This window comes from Octopus sinensis, linkage group LG2 (genome assembly GCF_006345805.1).
Source record: "Octopus sinensis linkage group LG2, ASM634580v1, whole genome shotgun sequence".
NCBI classification, from domain to species: Eukaryota; Metazoa; Mollusca; class Cephalopoda; order Octopoda; family Octopodidae; genus Octopus; species Octopus sinensis.
In genome coordinates, this window is record NC_042998.1 from 195,470,154 (window position 1) to 195,485,153 (window position 15,000).

General features: G+C 36.2%; 1 protein-coding gene across 1 annotated transcript in view; it reads left to right on the forward strand.

Moving 5' to 3' along the window:
• Nucleotides 1–15,000, forward strand: part of LOC115227194 (synaptic vesicular amine transporter-like) — a 94,132-nt gene that overhangs the window by 72,744 nt on the left and 6,388 nt on the right. The window contains 2 exon segments of the mRNA XM_036500651.1: nt 1,359–1,478; nt 6,488–6,533. Of these exon segments, the coding sequence (XP_036356544.1) occupies nt 1,359–1,478; nt 6,488–6,533 (166 nt within the window).

Below are 15,000 nucleotides of genomic sequence, written 5' to 3' on the forward strand. Positions count from 1 at the left end.
GGGTCGAGAATCAGAAACACAAACCGCAAACTGTCTAGGGGACGCAACTCGACCTTTTTTAACTAAAAAAAAAAATTTACCATCATTTTTTTCCATTTTTTTGCTATTTTTTGGCTATAACTCTCTAAAAATGCTTTATAGTTATTTCCCTTACAAACCTGAGCAACGCCGGGCGATACTGCTAGTAGTATATAAACGGCTCATGAGTCCGATACTGTAAGTCGTCAATTTTCATGTGACCTTTGATCTGGTTTCTGACGTAGATACTTTATCTTTGTATTTTGTTTGTTGCTTTGAGCTATGACATCATGTTTTGAAATAACTAGCTTGTAATACTTCTTTAATTAATATCAGTGATTTTGTAAAATGTTCAGTTTGAGCGAATTTTTCGTGTGATTACGGTTTGCATAATTACCAAGTATTGTTATGGAGATGCATCAGTATTTGTCTTGTTGAGAAATGGATTCATTTCACAAATGAATATACGCGCAGGAGTGGTTGTGTGGTAAGTAGCTTGTTTACCAACCACATGGTTCCGGGTTCAGTCCCACTGCGTGGCACCTTGGGTAAGTGTCTTCTACTATAGCCTCGGGCCGACCAAAGCCTTGTGAGTGGATTTGGTAGACGGAAACTGAAAGAAGCCCGTCGTATATATGTATATATATATATATGTTTGTGTGTCTGTGTTTGTCCCTCTAGCATTGCTTGACAACCGATGCTGGTGTGTTTATGTCCCCGTTACTTAGCGTTTCGGCAAAAGAGACCGATAGAATAAGTACCGGACTTACAAAAAAATAAGTCCCGGGGTCGAGTTGCTCGATTAAAGTGCTCCAGCATGGCCGCAGTCAAATGACTGAAACAAGTAAAAGAGTAAAAGAGAGTATACGTCATTGATAGCGACAGTTTGGCACACAAATGTACTATTTTCTAATCATATAAAAAATTTGTAATCGTTATGAGGTCGTGGCAGCTGTGTATTGCCTATGCGTCACCGAGGAAGACAATTAATACCGAAACATGTCCAGAGTTTTCAGCATAACAACTAAAGATCATATTCCTTCCCCCTCTGAATATTGCCATTTTCGTTTTTGTCAATTGACATTTCCAGTGTTTTCTCCTTTGCTTATTTTGAGAATAATTGTATGAATGCCCATGACTTACCTTCTCTTTACGGCTAAAATTTCAGTTGAATAAAAAATATTTCTCATCACCCAATTGACCATGATAGCCCGCAGTTAACAATATTTTCTTCATAAAGAAGACATCCTTCGAAAATGCATCAGTGTCATTATTTTCTTTAGAACTAAATATCTGTTCTAAATATTATTTCTCCTAATAATATTATTTCTCCTTTATAGGTATCACTGATGCTGCTCTCATGCCTCTCCTGGCTCTATTGGTGGACAGACGACATAACGGGGTATATGGTGGAGTTTATTCCATATCACAAATTGCTGTTTGTTTGGCCTACGCTTTAGGTAAACCTTCTCTAACTTGTTTTTAACATCACAACTTTTGTTTCTCCGAATGAAAACAACATCAATGTATTTCACTGTTAAGGAAAGGAAAAAATATTGACTTTTCGGACAGTTTACTTTTCTCAGTCTTTTTATCTGATAAGCTGCCGAAAAGTCAATATTGCCTCATTTCTTTTGAGTGCTTTGCACTTTTTTGTTCGTTGTTTTTTTAAATAAGTGTGAGAGAAGTTGTATGTGAATGTGTGTGTATGTGTATAAGAAGTGAAAGGGAGAGTGACAGGATGAGAGAGAGACAGTCAGAGACAGAGATAGACAGACAGACAGACAGAGTGGAAGAGATGAAACCAGTGATGGCGACTCGAGCTTTAACGATATCATAGCGTGTAAGTGTGACATTGACGTAACAGAATGCTGTGATATTGATATAATAAGATAGTGTGATGTTCACATAACATAATGGTATGATATTGATGGCGTAATGGAATCCAGGTGATGATAGCATGAAACTCTGAACAAAAAGATTAACATCAATTTCTCGAACAGCGGTGGTGCCCCAGCATGGCCGCGGCCTTCGGGCTAAAACATTTTAAAGGATTTAAGGATGCTTTCAGTATTTTTACTCCGTTTATACATCGAAAAGTATAAATTCCGACAAAATAAGGAAACATGCATGATGACAGTTAAAACGGTTTTATTCAGATTGTTGTTAAGGTATATTGAGTATTTAAAATGTACATCTAATGAGACTCTATTTTCAGCATCAAAGATAAATATACAAAGTAAATGCATGTTATTATATATATATATATATATATATATATATATATATATATATATATTATATATATATATATGTTGGTTGTCTACTTTTTATGCAGATTTTGACCACCGCCTGTACCTACACCTTAACACCATCATGGCATCTAATGTGGCTTTTTAAACCAGACAATGTTCTGAAAAGACATCCGCATAGATTGCACCTCCGATTTGGACCACCAAGGGCTGCAGATAAGTTCTACTCTTTGTGGATCTTAAAATGTCTTTTGAGGTCTCCGTTGGATTTGCAAACCTTCTGGCATACACTGCATTCAAAGGTGTACACAGACATATAGGCAATATATATAATTATATATATATATATAATATATATATATATATATATTTGTAAAAAATGAAGTTTGAAAATGCTGCTATATTAGACAAATTTTAATTTTTAACATGTTTCGGTTCTTGAAATGACGAACCTTATCAAAAAAAATTATATATAATAAAGGGAGTTCATGCTATGTTTAAAGAGTATGATGTAATAGTTCATAATTGTGACATATATTCAACAGAGTCAAATATAAAAAATTCATATATAATAAAGGGAGTCCATGCTATATGTTTAAAGAGTATGATGTAGTAGTTCATAATTGTGACATATATTCAATAGAGTCAAATATAAAAAATTCATGTTCTTGAAGAGGCAAGGAGTTCATTTTAGATTTTACCTTGTGTTCCAATGGGAGCAACAGTAATGATTTTTGGTCGGTGTCTGTTCGCATAATTTTGGTGAATTTTGTGATTGTTGGGTTTATATCAGCTCAGCTAGGCTGTGGTCACTTGCACTTTTCACTGACGTCATATAGTTCCAAACCAATCAAAACCCAGTCTCAACGAATATAGTGAAAAGACTCCTAAAGGAAACCAACCAAGCGGAGCGACAGTTTGGCCACGGAAGAAATACGTCATCATTTTTTTGACGAACCGAAATTAGATCTGACCCATGACTGTATCCTGTTAGGTGGCTAGTCCAGCAGAACGAGACGTCATCAATGTTTTGACCAATCAGAATCGGGTCTGACCCATAGCTGTATCGTGTGGGGAAACCGACCAAGCAGGGTGACAATAGCTTGACCACTGAGGTAATACGTCATCAGTTTTTTGACGAACCAGGATTAGATCTGCTCGTAGAGAAAGAGATCTTTTTATAAATTTTTCCTTCCCGTCAGCGTGAGTGACTGTTTAAGGATCTGAGAAATTGTAATTCGCCCCACCTCCATTATTATAGTTCTCTCACTGTGGCCGTAGCAGCTATGGGTTAGACCCGATTCTGATTGGTCAAAACATTGATGACGTCTCGTTCTGCTGGACTAACCACCTAACAGGATGATTGGTCAAAACATTGATGACGTCTCGTTCTGCTGGACTAGCCACCTAACAGGATGATTGGTCAAAATATTGATGACGTCTCGTTCTGCTGGACTAGCCACCTAACAGACCCGATTCTGATTGGTCAAAACATTGATGACGTCTCGTTCTGCTGGACTAGCCACCTAACAGGATACAGTTATGGGTCAGATCTAATTTCGGTTCGTCAAAAAAATGATGACGTATTTCTTCTGTGGCCAAACTGTCGCTCCACTTGGTTGGTTTCCTTTAGGAGTCCTTTCACTATATTCGTTGAGACTGGGTTTTGATTGGTTTGGAACTATATGACGTCAGTGAAAAGTGCAAGTGACCACAGCTTAGCTGAGCTGATATAAACCCAACAATCACAAAATTCACTAAAATTATGCGAACAGACACCGACCAAAAATCATTACTGTTGCTCTATTGACTATTTTATATGAATTTTTTATATTTGACTCTATATTGAATATATGTCACAATTATGAACTATTACATCATACTCTTTAAACATAGCATGAACTCCTTTATTATATATAATTTTTTTGATAAGGTTCGTCATTTCAAGAACCGAAACATGTTAAAAATTAAAATTTGTCTAATATTGCAGCATTTTCAAACTTCATTTTTACAAATATAACCCACTCGTATACGAGCTAATCTTATTATATATATATATATTATTATATATATATATATATATATATATATATATATAGGCGCGGCTATGAGAGGTATTGGTATCTAGAAGACTCAAAGACTGGCAAGTAACGCTAAATAAGTGCTGCGTGTGTGTGTGTGTGTGTTTGTTTCCTCTATGCACAGCCAAACTGCTGGATCAATCTGTAACAAATTTGGCATGAAGGTTTATCATTACTCGGGGAAGATTCTAGTGAGGTCAAATGTTGGCCCTTGCTCATATAGGGGGCTGTAGCCTTCCGACCCACACGACCCTTCCGATTTTTTTATCAGCGGCACAATAGTTTCACTTTTATTCCTTCACTCTGACTTCCGATTTGTTTTTCCAGCAGCTTAATATTGTTTCACTTTTATTCTTTCACATTTGATAAGACTATAATAATACTACATACATACAACTGCTTACAAAAATAGAGATTAATGTATATTTTTTTCTATGTTCATAATTTTTTTGTTTATGCCACCAAAGAAAAGATGCAATCTCTCCAGAAACAACTATAAAGCAAGGAGGATTGTAGAAAACCATAGGCGAGAGTCTCATGAGAGATAGGAAATGAGACTTTCTCAAGATCAACAAACACACGCTGCAGCACGTCAAATGGGATTTCAAGACAGAAGGCAGATGAGACTTTCCCAAGATCAGCAAATGCATGTTGCAGCACATCAAAAAGAAGTTTCAAGACAGAAGTGAGATGACACTTTCTCAAGATCAGCAAAGACATGCTGCAACACGTCAGATGGAGTCTCAAATCAGAAGGGAGATGAGACTTTCCCAAGTTCAGCAAATGGATGTTGCAGCATGTTTTGGAGTCTTAAGACAAGCGAGATGAGACCTTCTCAAGATCAGCAAACGCAAGCTGTAGCACATCAGATGGAGTCTCAATACAGAAAGGAGATGAAACTCTCCCAAAATTTCCAAATGAAACTAATGGCATGCGCTGCTCAGGTAGTAAAGTAAGATTGCCAGAACTACCAACTCCTCCTCAACATTTTATGGATCTTCTGGAAGGCACTTCCATCCAGCCAAAGGATTTTCTGAACACTATCAGACAATACAACTCTGTATTTCAAACGACATCGTTTGGTGCATCTAAGGCGATAGGTGAACATGGATTTACGCCAACGTCTAAAGTTCAAGGTCAAGTCTATCACCTCATTGGTTCCCTGTAACCCACAATTGAACTTCCTCCAAATTTGCTTCGCGAGTGATGTAAGACAACAAACCCAAAGGAGGTGTCAAAACGTCAGACGATGGGTTGTGTTAGACGCAGCACCGACTGCCGCAAAGGAGAGTATATCCACTGACATCTTTTCGGCGAGTTAAAAAATCACATAACCTCCACCCCCAATTTCCATGACTGGTTAGGGCCTGAAATACTCCAAACAGAGACATGACGTGTCGCTTAGTAGAATTAGCCCATCATTTACTCTACAAATGTTTTGTTGTCAATGTTGCACTTTCCCGTATCACCTGTTTCAACACAACTGTAATATACATACAAATTATGCCACTTTAATCTCAAGTATCTCTGGATATCTCTGCTAGTAACGCCGGGTATCTCTGCTAGTGTGTATGTATGTATATATATATATATATATTTATAAGTATAAATTAATAATTTAAATAAATATTTTTTTAAAAATTTTAACTTTAAATTTAAATAATTTAAATTTGAATTTTATATTTTATATATTTTGTATATTATATTAATTAATTTTATTTCTATGTATTGGTTTATGATTTTCACTGTTTGATTTGCCTAATTGTGGTTTTATCTCTAATTTAATATATATATATATATATGTGTGTATATATAAATTAAATTAGCATTTTCATACTTAGTATAATCATCAAATTCAATGATTACACTATGTATGAAAGCGCTAATTTAACTTTCTAGGCATTAGAAAATATTTTTTTAATGTTAAAATACCATAATGGAAAACATGAAAACCAGACCATGTTTTCACTTTATTCAACTGATGTATTATTCTATACACATTCACACAAATTAGAAACGAAATACACTCATTCACACATGCACACACACACACACACACACACACCACACACACACACACACACACACACATACACACACGTATGTATGTAATGGTATATTTTTATATATTTGTAGGTCCATCTATTTCCGGCCATGTAGTGAAATCATATGGATTTGTTACGTAAGTCAATGTTTATATAATTCTCATGTTACTGTAGTATTTGATTACTAATTCGTAAGCTGCAAGAGCAACACAAACTAGTCTGGATATTTGTGATGAAAATAATCTTCAATTTAAGGATATGTCTGAGTGAAACAGGAAGGACATTCTGTTGATATGGAGATCTAAGGGTGATGGGTTGGCATAATCGGTAGGGCACAGGGCAAAATGCTCTGCACCATTTAGTTGTGACTATTTATATCGAGGGTCTAAATCTTGTCGAGGCCAACTTTGCTTCTAATCCTTCCGGTGTTGATAAATATGTTTATTTTACATCACCCAATTTCTTTTTCTTTTGTGGATATAATTAATTAGCTGAACCCCAGTAGTTCACAAATAGAATGTTTCGGACGCTACTGAGGTTCATATAAAATACCTGACCGCTGTGGTCTAATCTAATACCAGCAATGGGGAAATTGTTATGGTCTTGTCCAGTTATGGACAAACTGCGACCCGCGGGACTTTCGGATGGTAGGCCAAACGAAAACTAACCTTGAAACTTTTTAGTAATGCGTTCCGCGGCGATCCTTCGGTATATGTCCCGTAAGTACCGGAAGTGGCTTTGTTTACATTTCTGAAGATAACAGAAACCCTTTTCTCCCACCCCTAACCCTAACGCAAACCCTAACCCCCCCCCCCCCACCATATATATAAAAAAAAACACTTTCTTGAAATGTATCCGGTACTTCCGGGTTGTATACCGAAGTTACGCCCGTTCCGCTTCTCAAAAGAGTTTGCCTATGCCTGGAGTTTATTATCGATTATAGGAGAGATCGCTATAGTTTTAGTTTAATATAAATAATGGAGAGATTGGTATGGACGAGTATAATGTCAGCCATAGTGTAGGTTGCTGAGGTCTGGTCTAATATAAACTATAGGAGACATAGCTATTGTCAAGTCTAATATCAACAATAGGGAAGAATGCTATAGTCTAGTCCAGTGCTTTTCAAACATTTTGCTGGAGTGGAACCCCAAGGAAACATTCCACTGGCTCGAGGAACCCCTGTGCAATAATTTAATAGTCTTATGCACACATATCTGCACAGGAGAATTTAAAATTACTGCCGATTTTAGCAGTTTTGTAACTTCTTGCGGAACCTCTGGACTGTACTGGCGGAACCCTAAGGTTCCGCGGAACCCTGGTTGAAAACCACTGGTCTAGTCCAATATCAACAATAGTGGAGAATGCGACAATCTAGTCTAACATCATCAAGAAGAGATTGCTATGGTTTTGTCAAATATCAACAACGGCGTGCCTTTGTAGGCGTTGGGAGCTCAACAGGTGTTTGGAAAGGTTGTGACAATTCTAAATAAAAAAAATTAAACTAGAAAATACCTTTAAACACATCTTCAAAGAAATTCTTTGTCGTTATCAAAATATAAAGAGGACAATTCAGTTATCAGGTAAGAAATTATGAATAATAAACCACTGCAAAAAATTAAATTCTATTCAATCGAAGATGTTTGTAAAATGCCTTTCATCGAAACCTGAGAAGCAGAAGTTTCAGAACAACTGGGCAAATCCAATAACAAAAGGAAAGATTGAAAAATGTGTGAAGAGAAAATAAACTCGTTTTCTATTTACACAGACTAAAATTAGGTGCAAACATCCTTATATTCTAAGGGGTCAATCTTTTTCTAGAAATTACAGCCAAAGCTCTCTCAAACAACTACTTACCATTTTAGAAAAGTTGACATTCGATAATGGGATCTTTTCGGTTTCAACGGCAGTTTTTTCTAGCGGTGTCACATAAAATTGTCACCCATAATTATGACCCTAGTATCGATCTATTGCATTTCAATCTGGGTTAGGGTTAGGATTAGGGGTGGGGGAAAGGGTATCTTTTTTTTTCTTCACAAATGTAAATAATCCCAATCTGTTTCTTAAACGAGGGACATATTCATACGGCACAGGATGTTTTCACCTCAATAGACGTCATTGATTGGTTGAAATTTCAGAAATTGAAGAAAAACAAAAACAAATATGTTACAAACTACAGAATTTTCTCAAGAAAGCCAAGAGAAAAAGATGTTTTATAAACACATTCTACCAGTATACGAAGTTTAAAAGTGTTTAGTTACGTGGAAATTATTTTTAAAAAACTGCCGTTCAAACCGAAAAGATCCAATAGACTCGTTTCTCAATCTTACGCGCATGCCCGCGTGTATTTGTGTTTATGTGTGTAAATTTCTGCTTTACTTCCAAATCTTTTGTTATCATATGTTTCTTAAACTACACTGCCTTAATCTCAATTAACTTTGATCAGTCATATTGAATAAATTTTAATTGAATAAATTTTAATTAATTAAAACTTCGGTTTTCCTTCCTTGTCTTTGTTTTATTAGTCATTATAGATAAGTATTATCCTCATTACTATATATTTAATTTTAATTGATTAACATTTCTTGGCTTACATCAAGAGTGCAAGCATCATTTACTATTAACAGCAATTGGTAGGATTCAGTCAGGACCAGGTTCCATCAAAGAGGGAAATCAATATCAACTTCGGCATACTTTGATGCAGGGTTACCAGATTAAGTAGCTTTTCAAGACTACACACCAATTTTTTGTTGTGTCTGGGGAGAGTCATTTTCTTTTTGCGCCTTATAACGTAACACACTCACCGGTAAAATTTCCACTTTTTACCTTATTTTATTTTCTTAAAATTTTCGTTGCGTCTTGCAACCTTTTCAATAGTTTTGACTCAAACTATTGAAAAAACGTTGCAAGACGCAACGAAAATTTTAGGAAAATAAAAATAAGAAAAAAGTGGAAATTTTACCGGTGAGTGTGTTACATTATAAGGCGCAAAAAGAAAATTACCCTCCCCAGACACAACAGAATATGCTTCAACACACGAACTCACATAAAGAATCTTGCAAACCAAATCCCAAAACGAAACACCAGTTTTTGTTTTTCTATTTAATTTAAGTTACTCCCTCAACAAGAATCTTGTTGAAAATCAGAATAAATTATCAACTAAGTAAATTAGAACCGACCTACTTGCAAGCCTTAAGTGCTCTGAGAAAGCTATAAGATGTCGCCACTGGTATTTAACACTGAGTGCACGCTTACTTAAAGAAGGAACAGTTGTCAGCCAATGAAAATATTATATGACTCCTGTTCATTTGTCGTTCGTTTATTGAACATATATATCTGTATGTGATTGTGTGTGTGTGTGTGTGTAGAGAGAGAGAGAGAGAGAGAATGAGAGAATGAAAGAGAGAGAAGGGGGCTTAGACGTCACTTGCAAGTGTAATTTGTACCATATTTTTGCTAGTTGTTTTTGTTGCCTATGTAGTCTCGAGCAGACATAGACACACTCACTCTTATCTCTCCTACCCTTAACCCAGCAAAACATCGATAATGCAACAGATGTAGGAAGAAAAAAGGAGAGAGAAAGAGAGAGAGAGGGGGGAGAGTTGCACCAGTCAGTAGTCGACTGGTACTTGTTTTCAGTTAAGTAGACTTGAGTAACATGAAATGGAGTGCTCAAGGAAACAATGGCCTGCCCGGTCAAAAAATCGAACCAACACCGTAACCTCATTCTCTCTCTCAATACACAAGCACACATACATACATATTAAAAAAAAATTTTTTTTATTTTATCTAGTTTCAGCTCACGAGCTGTGGCCATGCTGGGGCACCGCCATTTGGTCACGTTCGTCTATTCTCCTGCTCAGTTTTTTAAGACTTCCCATTTCTCCCTTGCGTCAGCCTACTATGTTCGTCTAATAGTCGAGAGACCCTTTCTGTTATTGATTTGTGTTGTAAATGTATAATTACTTTCCTTTTGTTGTATAGCCGAACGGCGTTTTTCTGTTGTATATGTATAATTCTTTTTCTGATACACTTGTATTATTATTTCATCACATTGTATTGTATAGTAATTTTTTTTTTAGCTTTCTTGTTCTTGTATACGTTCGTTTGCTTTTCCCAGAAGCTTAATGCTTTGGCGCTTGACCGAATCGAGCGGTTTCAGTGGTAAAAAGCGCGAAACTGCTAGGACTTTTCGGAAATTTACTGACGAGGAAATCTGCTGCAAATATCCCGTGTATCTTGTTTTTGCTTAGTTTCCCGTTTGTTATGTTATCGTCAAGTTTTCCGTATATTTCCGCTTACTGTGTTTTCTCCTTGTGTTCTTTCTGTTCAACCCTTGATTTGTATGTGTGTGTGTGTGTGTGTGTGTGTGTGAAGAAAAATAGGAATTAAATAAATCCAAGCAAATCCAGTTCTAGCAAATTCATTCTCTCTTCTATGATTAAGTTGCAGTTAAGGACATCAGATTTAATTGCAACTCTAAACTGAGAAGATAAATACAACTGCTGGCTGTCATTAAACTTAGAACATCTGATAAAGGTATTTCCCCTTGTCTATAACACAAACACTGGACAATAAAAATGGAGACAGTGGTCTGGAATTTATTGCTTGTAAACCCCCTTCTTTATCTCAATGTATACAAAATTTAACACAAGCATTCTGCCTATGGAAAGAAAAGCATAGCAGCTATGTGCTCTGTATCTCTGGTAATTTAGTCGATCAAATGAAGGTTCGATTGAATATGCAATGTGCAGCGCTTGCGTTGTGCCAGGCTATTCGAAACGTGTGTAAGCTAAATAAATTGTTGATACCGTCTTTTCATTGTTTGTTTTACACACATACACTCTCTCTCTCTCTCTCACTCTCTCTGAAATTAATTAATTTGGCAACCCAGTTTCGCTTATATAAATCCCCTTTTTACCCTTAATCCCAGTTAAATTGATTAACACAGGCGAGATGTTACTCAGTGTAATCTTCTTGTCACTAATATGCATTACGGTGCGAGTTCAAATATCACTGAAGACAACTTTGTCTTTCATCTTTCCAAGGTCGATAAAATATAGTACAGATCATGTAGTGGGATCGTTTTTCATCTACTTAATTTTCTTTACAAAATGCATGGCATTGAACCAGCGTTATTAATCTATAATATAAAATATTCAAACCGACATACCGCATTATGTAAATATAAAACAGCATATGGACGTGTGTGAAAATATAGATATTTATTGGACAGAGTGAGAGAAAACAAATGACATACCGAACCAACAACGGTCCTGTTAGAAATAGCAGCCAAATATTTTTCAATTGAACCATTTCGTCTTAAAATTAAGGAAGAATACATCGAATAAATTAAGTTACAGACATATCATGTATGAAATAAATGACGAAATGGTCATGTCTGGAATCTCCTTGATGTATGTCTATTTAATTTTGAGCAGACCTGGCACTAAAAGTGAACATACAAGCTGTCACTCCTTTAAAAATAAAAATTTACATGTAAAAAAACCAACTCGGTATAGTTTAATTTGAGAATGATTTGGCTATTATGTGCAGTAAGTCGAGCGATCGCCTAATTTATTGTTCAATATATTTTTAAATGTTCCGGGTTTCTTTTTTTTTTTTTTGTCTGTGTGTCATTGCTTTATTTATGCTCCATTAATTCGAGCTGTTTTGAAATCTTGTTTATTTACAAGTAGTAGAAGTACCCGGCATTGCTCGGGGTTCAAATACTACAATGTTTTTGATACTTACGTTAACGTCAAACTGTAACAAAATTGATCGCTTATTGTAACAAAGTTATAGCAAATTGTAACAAAGTTATATCAAATTGTAACAAAATTGGTCGCCGGGAACCGCTGAAGCCAAGAAGTAACAGTTTGATACGAAGTCTTGAGAAGAACCTTAATGCGTTCTAAGATGGTGTAACAATCACGGGTAAAGTAGCCCTGCAAAAGGCTTTTTTGTCATTCTCACAGCGGTAGCAATTTGATAAAAAGCCCTGAAAAGGACTGGGATCTTTTCGGTTTGACCGGCAGTTTTTTCTAGCGGTGTCATATGAAATTGTCACCCATAATTATGACCCTAGTATCGATCTATTGCATTTCAATCTGTTTTAGGGTTAGGGTTAGGGTGGGGGAAGGGTATCTTTTTTTTCTTCAGAAATGTAAATAAACCCAATCTGTTTCTTAAACGAGGGAATATCCATACGGCACAGAATGTTTTTGACCTCAATAGACATCATTGACTGGTTGAAATTGCAGAAATTGAAGAAGAAAAAACAACAAATATCTTACAAACTATAGAATTTTCTCAATAAAGTCAAGAGAAAAAGATGTTTTATAAACACATTCTACCAGTATACGAAGTTTAAAATTTTTTAGTTACCTAGAAATTATGTTAAAAACTGCCGTTCAAACCGAAAAGATCCAAGAACTGTAATGTGTTTTCGGGTGGTGTAACAATTGTATATGAAAATTGGCCCTAAGAAGGGCCTTTTTTTCGTTACGCCGAAAGCAACAGAACTGTTTAAATGTAAACTCTGTAAAAATAGATGACAAACCTAGGTTGGACAAAGGAAAAGAAACATGATGGAAGAAAGTAAGTAACTTTGAAAGCATGACTACAATAGTACTCGCCACATATCAGGTCTGCAAGGCTGCACTGGTGTAGTGGAGGCATAGAGGCTCACGAATTTGAAAAGGTGTTGGAAGGTTGGAATTCCTTCCAACACCTCTCTGTAGACCACATTTTTCGTTTTGCCATTAGGAGTAAGTACGAATAGATTTTGTTTGCTTCCAACTCTGGAGCATCCGACATATAACTGGCCATGAGAGAAACGTAGCTTGCCCTCCTTCTTTTGGCAGCCGAAAGCAGGTTCTGTTTTACGACCAAGGTGCGTTCTTTTCTTTGTTGGCATGGCGGTAGTATTGGACTATGTTTGAATTGCGAGTTTTAAAAAACGGGCAAAAAGGGACACAGAAAAGCAAATTTGGCACGATGTAAAAAAGTGAATCTACGGATCTTTTCGGTTTGAACGGCAGTTTTTTCTAGCGGTGTCATATGAAATTGTCACACATAATTATGATCCTAGAATCGATCTATTGCATTTCAATCTGTTTTAGGGTTAGGGTTAGGGGTGGGGGAAGGGTATTTTTTTTTCTTCACAAATGTAAATAAACCCAATCTGTTTCTTAAACGAGGGACATACGGCACAGAATGTTTTTGACCTCAATAGATGTCATTAATTGGTTGAAATTGCAGAAATTGAAGAAAATAACAAACAAATATCTTACAAACTATAGAATTTTCTCAATAAAGCCAAGAGAAAAAGATGTTTTATAAACATATTCTACCAGTATACGAAGTTCAAAAGTGTTTAGTTACGTGGAAATTATTTTAAAAAACTGCCGTTCAAACCGAAAAGATCCGACCTTCCAAATAAAACATATCAACCTAACCTTCTTCAGCAGTATCAAATCATGTCACAACGTATATCAAATAAACAGTCCTATGTTTCACTCTGAGTTATGAACAACGAGATCCATATTAAACTTAAGATGGCGTACTTAGGACACCTATAGAAAAGAGGTATCACAGGGTTTTTGCTGTGACGGATGTACGAAGATTCAAGTAGAACAGTAGAACAAGGGCAGCACACTGCTTAAAGTTTGTATTTTTTTCCTGTTTCCCAGCTTTAATTACATAATTCAATTACAATATTTACAACAGTGATCCTCTAACTTTCGTAGCGCAGTGCCCCCTACCGCGCCGTATGGTGCACTGAAAAATAAAAAAGCAAAACAATAAACAAACTGATTTTGTGCAGTGTATTTGCTTGGTGCAATGCTTCTTACATGAAATCTTGTTGTAAATTACATAAACAAGCCGAGATCTTATATAATGGTTTACAATTTTGGCACAAGGTCTTGTGAAGTGAAATTATATTTGAATATCAATATCATAGGCGCAGGAGTGGCTGTGTGGTAAGTAGCTTGCTTACCAACCACATGGTTTCGGGTTCAGTCCCACTGCGTGGCACCTTGGGCAAGTGTCTTCTACTATAACCTCGGGCCGACCAAAGCCTTGTGAGTGGATTTGGTAGACGGAAACTGAAAGAAGCCCGTCATATATATGTATATATATATGTATGTGTGTGTGTGCATGTATGTTTGTGTGTCTGTGTTTGTCCCCCTAGCATTGCTTGACAACCGATGCTGGTGTGTTTATGTCCCCGTTACTTAGCGGTTCGGCAAAAGAGACCGATAGAATAAGTACTGGGCTTACAAAGAATAAGTCCCGGGGTCGAGTTGCTCGACCAAAGGCGGTGCTCCAGCAAAGCCGCAGTCAACTGACTGAAACAAGTAAAAGAGTATCATCTTTTTTTTTTTTTGCTCACTTATAATACGTGTCCTATTTATATTCTAATTTCAACAAAGACTTGTTTTTCTTTGAAATATATAAGTAATGTTCCTGGTGTAAACATTTTATTTCAAAGAAAGTAAAAATTCTCAATATCCAATGTCCTTGGGCGTGCCGTTGACTTTTGTAAGTCGGTTGTTATCGCACGTGTTACGAACCACTGGTTTTAAACACCATAATAGTCGA